Source organism: Delphinus delphis, chromosome 17 (genome assembly GCF_949987515.2).
Source record: "Delphinus delphis chromosome 17, mDelDel1.2, whole genome shotgun sequence".
In the NCBI taxonomy this organism is placed as follows: domain Eukaryota; kingdom Metazoa; phylum Chordata; class Mammalia; order Artiodactyla; family Delphinidae; genus Delphinus; species Delphinus delphis.
Genome location: NC_082699.1, coordinates 47,970,384 through 47,986,983, shown reverse-complemented (window position 1 = coordinate 47,986,983; position 16,600 = coordinate 47,970,384). Strand labels below are relative to the sequence as shown.

Below are 16,600 nucleotides of genomic sequence, written 5' to 3'. Positions count from 1 at the left end.
CTCTCTCTTTTTCTTGATGAGTCTGGCTAATGGTTTATCAATTTTGTTTATCTTCTCAAAGAACCAGCTTTTAGTTTTATTGATCTTTGTTATTGTTTTCTTTTTTCTATTTCAGTTATTTCTGCTCTGATCTTTATGTTTTCTTACCTTCTGCTAACTTTAGGTTTTGTTTGTTCTTCTTTCTCTAGTTCCTTTAGGTGTAAGGTTAGATTGTTTATTTTTGATTTTTCTTGTTTCTTGAGATGGGCTTGTATAGCTCTAAACTTCCCTCTTAGAACTGCTTTTACTGCATCCCATAGGTTTTGGATCATCGTATTTTCATTGTCATTTTTCTCTAGGTATTTTTAATTTTCTCTTTGATATCTTCAGTGATCTCTTGGTTATTTAGTAACGTATTGTTTAGCCTCTATGTGTTTGTGTTTTTTACGTTTTTTCCCTATAATTCATTTTTAATCTCATAGCATTGTTGTCATAAAAGATGCTTGATATGATTTCAGTTTTCTTAAATTTACTGAGGCTTGATTTGTGACCCAAAATATGATCTATCCTGGAGAATGTTCCATGCGCACTTGAGAAGAAAGTGTAATCTGTTGTTTTTGGATGGAATGTCCTATAAATATCAATTAAGTCTATCTGGTATTGTGTCATTTAAAGCTTCTATTTCCTAATTAATGTTCCTTTTGGATGATCTGTCCATTGGTGTAAGTGAGGTGTTTAAGTCCCCCACTATTATTGTGTTACTGTCAATTTCCTCTTTTATAGCTGTTGGCAATTGCCTTATGTATTGAGGTGCTCCTATCTTGGGTGCATATATATTCATAATTGTTATATCTTCTTCTTGGATTGACCCCTTGATCATTATGTAGTGTTATTCCTTGTCTCTTGTAACATTCTTTAAAAGTCTATTTTATCTATTTATAAAAGATATTTTATCTATTTATATCTATTTATTTTATCTATTTATATCTATTTATAAAAGTCTATTTAGCTTTCTTTTGATTTCCATTTGCATGGAATATCTTTTTCCATCCCCTCACTTTCAGTCTGTATGTGTCCCTAGGTCTGAAGTGGGTCTCTTGTAGACAGCATATAGATGGGTCTTGTTTTTGCATCCATTCAGCAAGCCTGTGTCTTTTGGTTCAAGCATTTAATCCATTCACATTTAAGGTAATTATCGATATGTATGTTCCTATGACCATTTTCTTAATTGTTTTGGGTTTGGTTTTGTAGGTCCTTTTCTTTTCCTGTGTTTCACACTTAGAGAAGTTTCTTTAGCATTTTTTGGAGAGCTGGTTTGGTGGTGCTGAGGTCTCTTAGCTTTTGCTTGTCTGTAAAGCTTTTGATTTCTCCATTGAATCTGAATGAGATCCTTGCCAGGTAGAGGCATCTTGGTTGTAGGTTCTTCCCTTTCATCACTTTAAGTGTATCATGCCAATTCCTTCTGGCTTTTAGAGTTTCTGCTGAGAAATCAGCTGTTAACCTTATGGGAGGTCCCTTGTATGTTATTTGTCATTTTTCCCTTGCTGCTTTCAATAATTTTTCTTTGTCTTTAATTTTTGTCAATTTGATTACTATGTGTCTTGGTGTGTTTTTCCTTGGGTTTATCCTGTATGGGACTCACTGCACTTCCTGCACTTGGGTGGATATTTCCTTTCACATGTTAGGGAAGTTTTCAACTTTAGTCTCTTCAAATATTTTCTCTGGTCCTTTCTCTCTGTCTTCTCCTTCTGGGACCCCTATAATGCAAATGTTGTTGCATTTAATGTTGTCCCAGAAGTCTCTTAGGCTCTCTTCATTTCTTTTCATTCTTTTTTCTTTATTCTGTTTCGCAGCAGTGAATTCCACCATTCTGTCTTCCAGCTCACTTATCCATTCTTCTGCCTCAGTTATTCTGCTATCGATTCCTTCTATTGTATTTTTCATTTCAGTTATTGTATTGTTCATCTGTTTGTTTGTTCTTTAATTCTTCTAGGTCTTTGTTTAACATTTCTTGCATCTTTTCAGTCTTTGCCTCCATTGTTTTTCCGAGATCCTGGGTCATCTTCACTATCATTATTCTGAATTCTTTTTCTGGAAGGTTGCCTATCTCCACTGCATTTAGTTGTTTTTCTGGGGTTTTATCTTGTTCCTTCATCTGGTATATAGCTCTCTGCCTTTTCATGTTGTCTGTGTTTCTGTGTATGTGGCTTTTGTTCCACAGTCTGCAGGATTGTAGTTCTTCTTGCTTCTGCTGTCTACCCTCTGGTGTGTGGGGCTATCTAAGAGGCTTGATGGGAGGGACTGGTGGTGGGTAGAGCTGACTGTTGCTCTGTTGGGCAGAGCTCAGTAAAACTTTAATCCACTTGACTGTTGATGGGTGGGGCTGGGTTCCCTCCTTGTTGGTTGTTTGGCCTGAGGCAACCCAACACTGGAGCCTACCTGGGCTCTTTTGTGGGGCTAATGAGAGACTCTTGGAGGGCTCACGTCAAGGAGTACGTCCCAGAACTTCTGCTGCCAGTGTCCTTTTCCACATGGTGAAACAGAGCCACCCCCCACCTCTGCAGGAGACCCTCCAACACTAGCAGGTTGGTCTGGTTCAGTCTTTTTCAGGGTCACTGCTCCTTCCCCTGGGTCCAGATGCGCACACTACTTTGTGTGTGCCCTCCAAGAGTGGAGTCTCTGTTTCCCCCACTCCTGTTGAAGTCCTGCAGTCAATTCCCACTAGGCTTCAAAGTTTGATTCTCTAGGAATTCCTCCTCCCATTGCCAGACCCCCAGATTGGGAAGCCTGACGTGGGGCTCAGAACGTTCACTCCAGTGGGTAGACTTCTGTGGTATAAGTGTTCACCAGTCTGTGAATCACCCATCCACCAGTTATGGGCTTTGATTTTTACTGTGATTGCGCCCCTCGTACCGTCTCATTGTGGCTTGTCCTTTGTCTTTGGATGTGGGATATCTTTTTTGGTGAGTTCCAGTGTCTTCCTTTCGATGATTGTCCATCAGCTAGTTGTGATTATGGTGTTCTCGCAAGAGGGCGTGAGAGCACATCCTTCTATTCCGCCATCTTGGTTCCTCCTCCCCAGCTCTTGGTTTTATTGATTTTTTTTCTATTGTGTTTTTTTTAACCTCTATTTTATTTATTTCTTTCCTTCAGCTGTCTTTAGGTTTTGTTTGTTTGCTCTTCTTTTTGTAATTCTATTAGGTGGTAGGTTAAGATATTTATTTGAGATTTTTCTTGTTTTTTGAGGAAGGCCTGTATCACTATGAACTTCCCTCTAAGAACTGCTTTTGCTGCATCCCATAAATTTTATATGGTTGCGTTTTCATTGTCATTTGCCTCAAGATATTTTAAAATTTCTTCTTTGATTTCATCGTTGATCTATTTGTTTTTTAGTAGCATATTGTTTAGTCTCCATGTGAGTGGGGTTTTTTTCTCGTTTCTTTTTCAGTGGTTGATTTCTTGTTTAATACCATTGTGATTAGAAAAGATGCTTGAAATAATTTCTACACTCTTAATTTTTTTGAGGCTTGTTTTGTTGCCTAGTATGTGGTCGATCCTAGAGAATGTTCCATGTGTACTTGAAAAGAATGTGTATTCTGCTTTTTTTGGATGTACTGTCCTGAAAATATAAAGTCTAACTGTTCTATTGTATCATTTAGGATCTCTGTTGCCTTACTGATTTTTTGCCTCAAAGATCTGTCCTTTGATGTGAGTGGGGTGTTAAAGTCTCCTACTATTATTGTCTTCCCATCAGTTTCTCCCTTTATGTCTGTTAGTATTTGTTTTATGTATTTCAGTGCTCCTATATTAAGTGCATATATGTTGACGAGTGTAAAATTCTCTTCTTGTATTGATCCTTTTAGCATTATATAGTGTCCTTCTTTATCTTTCTTTATGCCCTTTGTTTTAAAGTCTATTTTGTCTGATATGAGTATTGCAACCCCTGCTTTCTCCTCATTTCTGTTTGCATGAAATATCTTTTTCCATCCCCTCACTTTCAATTGATGCGTGTCCTTTGCCCTAAAGTGGGTCTCTTGGAGCAGCATATTGTCGGCTCTTGTTTTTTTAACCAATCTGTCACTGCGTGTCTTTGGATTGGAGCATTTAGTCTATTAACATTTACGGTAATTATTGATAGATATGTATTTATTGCCATTTTAAACCTTGTTTACCCATTGATTTTGTATTTCTTCTTTTTTCCTTTTGTGGTTTGATGATTTTCTTTTGTATTATGCCTATGTTCTCTTCTTTTTGTTTTTTTGGAATCTATTATATGTTTTTGATTTATGGTTGCCTTGTTTTCTCAAGTATATTAACCCCTTTCTGTATCTACTTGCTTTAGACTGATAGTCATATAGGCTCAAACACATTATAGAAAAAAAAAAATTCTACAATTTTTTTTTTTTTTTACTCTTCTTCCCCACATTTTATGACTTTGTCCCCTTTATATCTTCATGTTCATCCTTTTGCTGTTCATTGTGGTTATCATCTCTTTCACAGATTTTTAAAAAAATCTCTCTACTGGCTTATTTAAGTGATTTACTTTCCAATTGTGATTTTTCCTATAGATTCTTACTTCTTTCCTTTTTAGAGAAGACCTTTAATATTTCCTTTAGAATATGTTTTTTATTGCTGTATTCTTTTAATTTTTGCTTGTCTGAGAAATTCTTTCTCCTTCTAAATGAAGATCTTGCTGGGTAGAACATTCTAGGTTGCAGATTTTTCCCTCAGGACTTTGAATATGTCTTGCTACTCCCTTCAGGCCTGCAATGTTTCTATAGAGAAATCAGCTGATTGCCTTATGGGGGTTCCCTTGTAATTAACTCTTTGTTTTTCCCTTGCTGCCTTTAGAATCCTCTCTTTAATATTTGCCAACTTAATTATACTATGTCTTGGTGTAGATCTGTTTGAGTTTATCTTATGTGGAACCCTCTGTGCTTCCTGTACCTGGATATCTGTTTCCTTCTTTAGGTTTGGGATGTTTTAGCCATAATTTCTTCAAATACATTTTCAATCCCCTTTTGTCTTCTCCTTCTGGGATTCCTATTATGCATAGATTGGCATGCTTTGTATTATCCCATAGGTCTCTTATGTTCTTTCATTTTTTTTTTTCATTTGGGTATCTGTCTGCTGTTCTAATTGGGTGATTTTCATTATCCTATCTTCCAGATCATTTATTCGTTCTGCATTATTCCTCATGCTATTCATTGCCTTTAGGTCAGCTTTTGTCTCTGCCAATGAATTTTCTAATTTTTCTTGGCTTCTCTTTATAGTTTCTAGTTTGTTTGTTTGTTTTTACAGTAATCTGCATTTCTGTCAATAGCCTTTCTTAATTCCTTCCGTATTTTCATTACCTCCTTTGTGAACTCGGTGTCTATTAGACTGAAGAGGTTTGTTTCACTGTTTGTTCCTTCAGGGAAATTCTCTTGATCTTTCAATTGAGTGTGGTTCCTCTGCTTCTTCATTTTTTCCCCTTATAGTTCTCCTACTCTGTGAGTTTAGGAGAAATAATTAACTACTGTGGTCTTGGAGGGTTATTTTTATGTGGGAGTATCCCTGTGTAGCCTGCGTGAGTTTAATAGTTTTTGGTGCGAGGGCTGTTTTTAGTATGGATGCCTGCTGCCTCTTTCCTCAGTGTATGCTGGCCATTATGCCCTTAATAGGAGGTGTGACTGGTATTTTGGTGACCAGAACCTGCACTGGATATTGAGTGGGGCCTCCTTTTTGCTCTGTGGTTGTCACTGCCCTGTCACTGTCACTGCCCTGTCAGGGGCAGGGTCTGCTCCCTAGTTGTTGGAGTAGAAGCCCCCAATCCATTTCTGAGCCGTGTTTCTGAGCTTCAGTATGAGATAGGCAGGACTGGAGTGTACCCACTGGAAAGGAGCCCCTGGGTATTCCTCCGCTGGAGCTGTTGACCAGTGAGTGTGCGCTGTTGTGTCACCTTCTTATCTGTTGTGCAGGCTCACCAAGTACATTGTTGTTTGCACTGCCCTTGGCCCCACCCTCAACCTTGGGAATGCCAGCACTCGGCCCTAGTGTCCCTCAGGCGTCGTTTTCACAAGGCCACCAGCACAGATCCACTGAAGTCAGGCTTTAGGACCACAGCAGTTGCGTGCCTGGACCCAATGTGGAAGGCTATGGAGGCAGCCCAGACCCTGGCCAAGCCCCCATGTGCACGTGCCCGCACAGTCCAGCCCATGGCTGCTAAGGCCAGACCTGTCCCAGTGGCAGAAGCACCCGTTGTGCGTTTGGATGTCCCACAGGCGCTGAATTTACAAAGCTGGTGGCACAGGTGTTAAACTGTGGCTCACGCAGTCGCTGGGAGAGATTTCAGCCCTGCTTCCTAAGTCACGCGGCCCCTGGCACTCAGCTGTGGTTGCTGCTTTTAAAGTGTTCAATAGGGAAAAACAAGAAAGATGATGCAAAACGAAATGCCATTTTTCGGCCGTGGCATTGGATTCCAGGAAAGCGAGTAACCCAAAGGGAGGTAAGCCACGACAGTAAGGAGCAATGTCCTTACTGTAAGGAGGAAGAACATTGGAAAACAGATTGCCCTAGGCTGAATCATGAGAAGAAACACAGTAAGACGGGAGCCTCTCACATGGTAGAAAGAAAGGAACACTCTGATGAATGGAGAGGCCTGGGGCTCCCTTGTACTTGGTGCCTAATTCTCCACACCCGGAGCCCTGGGTAGAATTGCCAGTGGGGAATGAGCTGCAAGTTTGCTGGGATGAAGGAGAAGACTGATCATGATTCTGGGAAAAAGCTGGAAGATGGCCCCAAATTCTTGTGATGTTGATATGGTTCCTGGCAAGTCCACTGTGTTGAGACCTTCTCTGACTACCCTGCTGTGGACCACTTTGCTGGTGGTGACATGAGACAGACGGTTGCTATAGGTGTTATCAAAGCAGTGGACAAGAAGGCAGTTGGAGCTGGCAAGGTCACCAAGTCGGCCCAGAAAGCTCAGAAGGTTAAATGAATATTATATCCGCCACCCCAGTCTTAATCAGTGGTCAAAGATGGTCTCAGAACAGTTGGTCTCAACTGGCCATTTAAGTTTCATAGTAAAAGACTAGTTAATAACAACAATTCATCGTAAAACCTTCAGAAAAAGGAGAATTTTTTGTGGACCATTTGTTTTGTGTGTGGCAGTTTTAAGTTATTCGTTTTTAAAATCAGTATCTTTTAATTGGTTAAAGCCCTCTTTAAGGAAATTATCCCCTGATTTGGATTAAGGCATTGGAATTACATTCATCCTGGAGACCACAATAGGAAAAACTGAGAAAATGGATACTAATTTAACTTGAGATAAGGCCTTGCCAGTTGCCCTGCTATGAATCAGTGGCTCCCAGTAGCAGGCTTAAATTAAGTCCCTTTGAAACACTGAATGGTAGGCCATTCCAGGTGTCTGCCCAGGTGATAGAATGTATAGATGCTTTAAAAGACCTAGCAGTTGCCAATGATGTTGAAACTTTGGGCACTATACTAATCTCTGTTCATGAGTTTGCCTCCAACAGGTCTGCCTATCTAACTGAAGTAGATGGGAATTTCATTGTAGCTGGAGAAGGGTCAACCAAGTTGTTTATTTTTGTCTAAATAAATAGCACAGGAATTTAGTATATGTACTAAGAACTGGAACCAAAACACCCAAGTTCAATTACAAATTAGACAACAAAGTGCTAACGGGCTTCATCAGGTTCAGATAGTTGTAGATATATAAAAGGACAGACTAAATATTCTAAGGAATGTTTGTCACCTCCGGAAGTAGCCAGAGTGGTCCTCGTCCTTTTCGCACAAGTTGGTGGAGTGGACATTGGCAGTCAGGAATTGTAATAGGAAAGAACCTTTGTATTCTATTACAAGTTAATCACTATAAGTATGTTGCCTATAAGCTTAGGTTATACATAGTGGCCCATCTCTGGGAACCCTGTCTCCCAGGTAATGAGCATTAAGCTAAAATAAACCTTTGTTTAGCTCACAGGAAACATCCTGACCAGGCCCACCTGTGAATGACTGCAGGCAGGAAGAAATTAACACATCCCCTACGGAGATGGACCAGAACCAGGAAATGTTTGACTTTACTCCCTCCTCTTTTAGTATAAAAGAAGCCTGAGTTCTAACTCAGGCACGATGGTTCTTTGGGGCACAAGTTCACCATCTTCTTGGTCTGCCAGCTTTTCGCTATTCCTTGCCCCAACAACTCATCTCTTGATTAGATGGCCTGTTGTGTGGTGAGCAGTATGAGCTTGGACTTGGTAACACTGAGCCCAGGAAGTGCAAAATTCCAGAAGGGAGATTTAGGTTAGGTGCTAGAAAGGAGAGTCTGCTAGAGACCATGGAACGAGCTATATTCCCGAATTTATCTCTCCAGCCACTTGCAAGCAGAGGTTTGATGGCCACCTTTTAGGGTTTCTCTTAACGCTATGAGATTGTCCTAGGTAACCTCAAAGGCTCCTTCAAGGTTCTATGATTCCATCAGCCTTGTCCTTGGCCAAATGTATCAATTAGGACTTGTGACTTCATATAGCAGGCACCCAACTAACCAGAGCTTGAATGTATGGGCTCTCTTGGAAGAGCAAAGATGCAGCCGATCCTCAGTCGTAACGGAACCAGGAACGTGAAACCTGCAGGACTCTCTTCAGTTCATGCCTCCACTTTGGCTTTGCTGACTTTCTTCTCTTTCTTAATCCAATTTCCATCATATATCAGAAAACATAGCCACTGACAGCTCCTGGCCTTTTTTTTTTTTCCCCCATCTAATAGTTTCTGTCACTGGAGATGAACTGCCTCTTTGGTATCAAGGCAAAAAATAACACATCTTCACAGGCCAGGGTACAGACTGACCCATTTTAGGAGTCTGCACCCCCTATACCACCATCAGTTGAAGCCAGAAGAATGGGACTAGTTAGAAAATGGCAGGTCTCTTGGGAACACTATGGATAGATCAGAAAAGGAAGCGTACTAAACAAAATAGTCCCCTACCTCAAAGCAAAATGGCAGGAAGCTGGTGCTCGGGCATTAAGAACACCACAGGTTTAAAGTCTTTCTAACTGCACCGTATACAAACTATGAACATAAATTTTAGGACTCGGGAATCTTCCAAGTTGATAACCACAATCTTTCCGAGAATATCTGAAAGGGATATTCACTGTTAGTCTGTGTATTGGGCAACTGTAATGTGCTTAGTGCTGAGCTAGGTGCTATGCTGGGTACAGAGCTATAGACCATGGTTCCTATGTTCAAAGATCTAACAATTGAATGGGATTAGGACTGAGGAGCATTCTGAGAACTATCTTAAATATAATAGAGGATTATCCCTCACCAATGACTATTTATGAATAGTCCTCGCATCAAGTTTAAGTTAAAACTATCTTCTCAAGGAAAACCTCAATGGTTCAGAAATAGCTTAGGCTACAGAAATCTGTATTGTTTATTCACTTGTTCACTCATAAACACTTCGTATGAACTCATCTTTGCTTTAGACACACTACTAAGTGGTAGAGTTACAGTTCCCTACCCTCAAATTTCTCAGCTGCTGTTCTCTCTGCCTGGAATATTCTTCACCTAACTCCCATCTCCCATTGCCACCATCACCTTGTATTTAACTCCTGTTCATTTTTATAGATACTAGCCTTCCTCGACTCTCTTGACTGGGTTAAAACACTGCTGTATATTCCCATAGCTTTTATCCCCTTTGGAAAGTTATCTTACTTGTAATTTTTTACCCAATGTGTGTCTTCCTTAGTAGAATGGAAGTCCCATGGGGATAGGGCCATGCTTTTTCTGTTCACTACAATGCCTGAAATAGTGTCTCAAAATAGCAAGGACTAAATATTCATTAATTTGGCGATATTTATGGAACATCTATGTGTCCAGCATTGTTCTTATCACTGAGGATACAAAAGAGGGGGGAAAACCCATATATGGTTCCTTCCTTGAAGGAGATTATAAGTTAGTCAAAGTGTTGATTTAATGATGGAAGAATGTTTAACTCAAACTCCTTATTTCCCAGGTGAAGAAATGATTGCCAGAGAGACTAAGTGACTTAAGTCATATGAAGAATTTGAGTGCCGTAGGTTGTTTTTTTTGTTTTTTATTCCCTTTTACACACTGCTTCTCAATACACATTTCACAAACCAAAGGTGGATGTATGAACTTCTGTTCATTCAGTCCATGGATGCTAGAGGATATTGAGGCATCATGAGCTGTGTGAGTGGAGACAAACATGCAGAGAATGTGATTTTTATGCCAAGAATGTTAAAGGTTAAGTCAGTACAGACAGCTTTGGTGATTTCTTGGCCAGTTCTCCCACAGCCCTCATGATAGTGACCATCATGTCCTTCATCTTTGCTTGTGGACCCTCAGTGTCTGGAGTTCCTGGGAAGGTGAAGGTGTTGGCGTCGATGCAGCCATGTGGTTAGGGTTTAGTCAGGAACTGCTACAGGAGAGCTCAGTCCTGAGCCAGGAATTGCAGGAAGGGACTAACATGGATCACTTCTGAGAAAGTAGAAGGGCTTTTCAGGAGAGGGCATATAAAAAAGGCAAGGAGATTTTTAGGAGTGTATGAACAGCAAATAGCTTGCTAGAGCAGAGAGTATATATTAAATCGTGAAAATATGGGATAGATATGGGGGACTGGGCTGGAATCGAGTCCTTGGAAATGAAAGAAATGGCTGGTTCAAGGAATGGAGAGAGAACTAGGTTTGGATTTCAGTTGGATTTCTAATTAATCAAACTCGCTCTTAAATTTAGAGCCGGGGAGGACTTCCACTGGAACTCTGCTGGGGTTCCTTCTCGCAGTTTGAGGAACCACCCTAGAAGGGTATGGAGAGACCCTCTCCTCCACTCATACTCACTCAATAGAAGCCAGTCTTTGGACAGGTTGTTATATATCAGTTGCTCCATGTCAGGTTACCACGTGTGTGTCCCCAACTGAAAATGCACCCCACCCCAGTCCCCCACAAAGTTGAACTGACACATCAGTGGAAACACATAGCATAGTGCCAACTGTCACCCTCGCCATCTCCAACCAGGGAATGGCAGAGCCTGTGCGTGATTCTCTTTGACTGCTGTCAGTGGAGGCCACACTGACTCAGAAATCTCACTCGTTTAAATCTGTAAGTTGCTGAGTCATTTCGTCAGAAAGCACCTCAATTCTGCAATAATCTTTTTTAAAAGCAACCAGTTTTAATGATGTGAGCCGAAATCCTTTGGCATTTTAAAGTGCTCTACTGAGGGCTATCTGCTAAGACTAGCGGTTTGCTTCTGTTATGGAGAGGCGGAAAAGATGATTTCATTGTCTTTAAATCATGTGCGGGCTCAGGGAATGAGCTGTAGCAGGCTTGGGAATGTGTGGGAAGAAGTCAGAAGGCCATGCATACAACATCTGCAAAGAAAATGTTTTATTTAAAGTGTTAAATACCATCACGAGAATGAATTTGAGTTTTACATTAGTTGGTGTTCATTACAGGACTAATCTGCCCTTTTTTTTTTCCAGCTGGAATTCCCTTTACTTTTAAAACATACTATGTACAGGGCAGCAGTGGTCACTGGAATAGTGCTATTTACATGACTAAACCACAAGTCGAGGTGCAGACATGTGAAAATTAAAAAAAAAAATACACCAACGTTAAAATAAATACTGCATAATGACAGGTATGTACAAATATTCCATACAGTCATGTCCTTCTTATTAAAATTAGAAATAATTTATATAGGAATATGCACAAAAGATTATGTGACTGCATCTTAGTATCAGGAAAATGGTAAACGTTTATTCTAAGGGAGAGTATAGACACTATAGGTCTAGTAAGTCAATTGTTGCTGGTACACAAGTGTCTAAATTATTTCCGTAGAGTTTTATTCATTCTTTTCAACTTTACCTGGGTCCATCGTAGGTCTCAGAATGTCAAGACACAGTCCCGGTGTATTTCGTATTGCACCACATAAAGAGAAGGCATTTTTAGTGATACTCATTTTTAACTTTTGCACCGTATCAAGCATGATAGTTTTGAATGGTCAACACTGAACTTAAAAAGGAACACAAGAGAGCAATTTTTGTGCGTGGCCTTAAACAAATGGTATGTACGTGGATTTCAAAAGTTGTGGCAAGAAGTTAAAATCCATCTATAAGAATGTGTTATCAAAGTGCACAGAAAGAAACAAAGAAATATGGGTGGTTTATTACATTACTCGGTGACTTTTCTCCTAAGTCGGGGAACTTAAGAGAAATTTGACCTTGCAGCACCACCCAATGGTAATAACTGTCTGTAAAACCAAAGGCAGGGGTTTGATTTTGGGGATTCGGGTGTAGACTTTTGGTGATGGCATCAAAGAACTGTAAATAGGCAGACTGACTTTCTTTGAGTCACCTAAAAATTGGAGCTTTAAAATTATCTGTTGCAAATTTATGTTTGCTATATTTCTTTAGAAATATAATTTGTGAAAAATTGAATTTTACTACGGATAAATGAATTAATACAGTCTTGTGTTTCAGGGCTCCAAACTGTTAGCGTTTCTATTCACATAGTAAATGGAAATTGGCTAAAGGAATTGCTTCATGCTTTAATTAATTAGAAAACAAAACACAAAACCGAAGACCTTCTAAAAATAATACTTTAACCCCTGTATGAATAATGCTGGTGCTAAAAACAAATTAGACATTACAATGGCCACATGATTTTAGGATTTTCCTGTAAACTGAACTTTGAAGATGAAAATAAAATTACCATGCACTGTACAATAAATTGCAAAAGTTCAAATATCTTCTTTATCAAATACATGCTGACTTGCTCTAATGTACTCCCAAGTCATGTTGCAAAATCCTTTTCAACATGCTTGAAATAAAGAAAGCTCTTAGTTTTTTCCCTGCCTTGAGAAATTCAGAGATTCAGAAGCATCTACAGCTCTGAATCAAACATGGGGTATAAGAGAGTATCAGGTCAAAAACTTGTAATTTTTTAGCATAATGTTCACTCTGGTAGGGAGAAAGAAAATAAAAGCTTAAAAGAGAGAGAAGAAGAAAAGTGAGATAGAGGAAGAAAGATGTGAACAATTTGCACATATTGAACTTTAATATTTGTATATTTAACATGGAAATAAATTGAATATGTTATACTTATTTGTCACATGAAGAGAATTTTAAGTATTTTCTAGAAAGTATTTTCTTCTGTAATGTCTGCCAAAACACAGACTATGATTACTTTAAAGAATAAACATGGTGTGTCTTTGTATCACCCTGTTGCATTCTCTCCCTTTTTTAAAACCATGCACTAGTGAAATTTATTTTTAAAAATAATATAAATTGTTGAAAATGGCTGATTTTTATTTTTTGCAAGTTGCAGCCCCAAGAAAATAATTTAAGTATTCAGCTAATCTGTGTCCATGCAAACAAAAGTTTAATTTCATTCAGTACAGTGGAGCCACAGAATTTTGTTTTTCAGAGTCCAATTCATCTTGGCATTAGTGGGTACCATGCCTGCTGGAGCTCTGAAGTCTGCCACTGTTCACGCTGTCACACGACTGGCTGCTCCCGTCTAGAGGAGCGCTGACGTTTTCGTCCTGGACCAAGTCTTTGGTCTCTTGCTTTTCACCTGATGCTTCCTAGGACTTCATGCCTTGACTTGTAACATGGCTTAATGGCTGGATAGCTCCATTTCTGTGGCATCACAGGACTTTGGGGTCAGAGAAATGAAGAAAAAGGAATGATAAAAATATAAAGGTGCCATTGAAAAGGGCTTTTGTTGCATGAAACTGATTCTTTGAGATTAATCCATGGCTTCAGATTGGACCAAAACGTGAGTGTTATTGAACTCCAAACCTGATAGTTCGTCATAGCTCTGCTCTTTCACCTGAGGGCCTTCTTTAGGGCACAATGTGTGCAACTTCCTCTGAGAACACAGGATCGCTTTGTATCCCTAGAAACAGGCTCAGAAGACACAACATTAAGCATGCAGTGTTACCAGGGTTTGCGACCTGTGGGGTTTTTTTCTTTTTTTGTAACGCTGGTTGCTATGACAACAGTTTTACAGCTGCTATGAACGAGAGTAAGAAGGTCCAGTTGAACTTTCCAGAGATGATTGGGAAGCTCTTCTTGTCAGAGGGGCCAACGTTGGATCTACTAGGGAGGAAGTGGGGAAAAGTTTGAACCAGCCAATCACCATATTGGACAGCTCCAGTTCATCTAAAAGTATCTGGGCCACTCCCATAAAGGATTTGTGATCCATGCGGCCATAGTCTCCCCAGACTATGATCTGTTGACAAAATTAAAAGAGCAATGTCAGTATAATCATGTATGTAAAAGCTTGTCAACTAAAATACATTCAGTTAGTGTGCTGACATCAAACATCAAGTTATGTAGTTGTATTTAATTACTGGGATAGTTGTCTTTGCTAGAATCCGAAGGTACGTTAGGAAAACTTTACAGGAGTGTTCAGATCATGAGCAATCAGGGAAGATGGGAGCTTATGTGTGATGGGGGTTTACGAGTCTACAGTCACTTTAAAGGAAGGAAACAACAGTGTGTATAGCTTTTTTTTCTTTCTTACATTCATTTCCATTATGGTTTATTACAGGATATTGAATATATCGATAGTTCCCTAGTGTGTATAGCCTTATAGCACTGGCCACTACTTTGAAGTTTCCCAAGAATTTCAGCTGTGAGGAGTGGAAAAGGATGTGATAAGAAAAGATGTTGGATACAAAGTCTGACTCCATGAAGACACTTTCTTAGGTAAGGAATATATAATTCAGTAAATACCTGTAAAACCTTTCCTTGGGGACTTTCTTCAAAAGATAATAGTTGCTGGTAGAGGGGTTCCAGCGTCTTTCTTGCCACTTTTGTTTTCCTTTTGGCTATGCAGACTCCATTATCTAATAGATACACCTTTACATATGGTGCTTGGGAAAGAAAACACAGAGGAGAGTTAAGTGATGAGCTATGGTTACGGAACACCCAGCTTACAGGTGACATCTGCCACAGCTTAATCTTAGGCTGGAAGAGCCAGCGGTCAAAAATCACTGGCCTTTCCACATTACGTCAAAATCATTAGCTAAACAATAGATAACTATCAGCCATTCAGGTAGTTTTAGGCAATGTTAACATAGCATCTGAGTTGATTACTATTTTGCCATCAACTGGTTATATGGATTTGAACAACCGCGTTAAAAAAAGGAGAAATGCTTCCAGTCCCTAACAATTTCAAGAAAGAGGTCTCGCTCAGTTTTTCATGTGTCTATACTTAAATCTAATTAAACGTGCTTGAAATTAGATTGTTTTACTCACCCATCCCCACAAATCATTGATCACTCAAAAGGGTTTATTTATTGATGGTGTGGGTACACAACAGGGGTGGGGTTTGATGTAATATGTTCAAATTAGCCAGGAAGAGGCAACTAATTATGACTACCACGGGTTCAAGTTTTTCTGACAGACTCTTCATAACATTTTCGTGCATGTACAAACTGCAGGATTCTTTCTAGCAGAGTCAGTTGACTAAGCGCCAAGACGTTTATGAACACAACTGTCTTAATCACCACCGCAAGGTTGTACAATAGGTAACAACATACGTTACAATTTGGAATTTCTGCAGGGACAGGGAAGCTAGAGATTCAAAATTACAGTTCAGTCAGTGGAGGTGCTGAGGTGAGAAACCAAGTTTCAGAATTGTTCTATACGTCAGATCCAGTGTTCTCTACATCTCTGCATCAGACATCTGGAATCTGTGGCATTCCCCATGGCTCGAAGCACCTTAGATTATGACATTTCGGTATGAAATATGTGACATCACAATAAAAACTTATAATGGTGCCTCTCTATATATTACAGGAAGTAAGAATCTTAGACTGTCCTTCACATATGGGCTTATGCTACTTTGGGAACCTGTAACTATTTTTATTCTAATTCCAGGACTCTAAGGATTCTTAAGGAGAATTTAGAAGCTCCAGATAAACTGAAGAATAACACAAAACACTAGCTAACAAGAACTTCTTATGTACATGTCATACAAAATGAATGTGATAGGTTTTGTTTTGCAGTGGTTTCTACCATATATGTGTTTATCTTAACGACTTGTCTTATCCCCATCTGGCCACTCTCACTGGGTGCTCACTCAGGACAAACACACAAACTACCACTTAACTGTCTCATTTATTAGTATCCTTGATCATTTAAGAGCAAAGCTTCCAGTATCGTTTATTAGTATCCTTGATCATTTAAGAGCAAAGCTTCCAGTATCTAATCAAAAACAGTCTCTGAATTGAAAAGTGTGGATTATGAACAATAATAGAAGAATCTCTTCTGTTCTTACCTGGCAGTGTCTTGGAACCTGGTTTTACAACAAGGCCACGGGCCCGAATGATTTCCACCTCCAGCTGTCCCTTTTTGTCCATCATGCCTACCTGAATGTCACCTAATGGCGTGTGAGGAAGAAACAAACAGTGAGAGAAATGTTTGTGCCAAAGACCTTGGTTTAACATTGTTTCATCATTTCCTACATCTTTTCCTAAATTCAAATATATTTAAAAATTTATCAATGATACTTTACTTTAAAAAGCATACAAGTTAAAATGGAAAAATTTAGTCTAAGTTTTTTGTTTAAATCTAAGATACTCATTCCTGATA

The 16,600-nt window shown here is 39.4% G+C and overlaps 1 protein-coding gene and 1 long non-coding RNA gene across 12 annotated transcripts in view; one reads left to right on the top strand and one right to left on the bottom strand.

Moving 5' to 3' along the window:
• Window positions 1–16,424, top strand: part of LOC132413208 (uncharacterized) — a 64,775-nt gene extending 48,351 nt beyond the window's left edge. The window contains exons 6-10 of the long non-coding RNA XR_009516636.1: window positions 9,992–10,051; window positions 11,477–12,059; window positions 13,422–13,775; window positions 14,553–14,710; window positions 16,294–16,424. This is a non-coding gene — a long non-coding RNA (uncharacterized lncRNA). The remainder of the gene's footprint in view (window positions 1–9,991; window positions 10,052–11,476; window positions 12,060–13,421; window positions 13,776–14,552; window positions 14,711–16,293) is intronic.
• Window positions 14,013–16,600, bottom strand: part of RIMS2 (regulating synaptic membrane exocytosis 2) — a 609,946-nt gene continuing 607,358 nt past the window's right edge. For all 11 annotated transcript variants that reach the window (XM_059995029.1, XM_059995033.1, XM_059995038.1 and 8 more), the window contains 3 exons: window positions 16,287–16,388; window positions 14,738–14,877; window positions 14,013–14,231 (listed from right to left, as the gene is read on the bottom strand). In XM_059995029.1, the coding sequence (XP_059851012.1) occupies window positions 14,013–14,231; window positions 14,738–14,877; window positions 16,287–16,388 (461 nt within the window). The remainder of the gene's footprint in view (window positions 14,232–14,737; window positions 14,878–16,286; window positions 16,389–16,600) is intronic.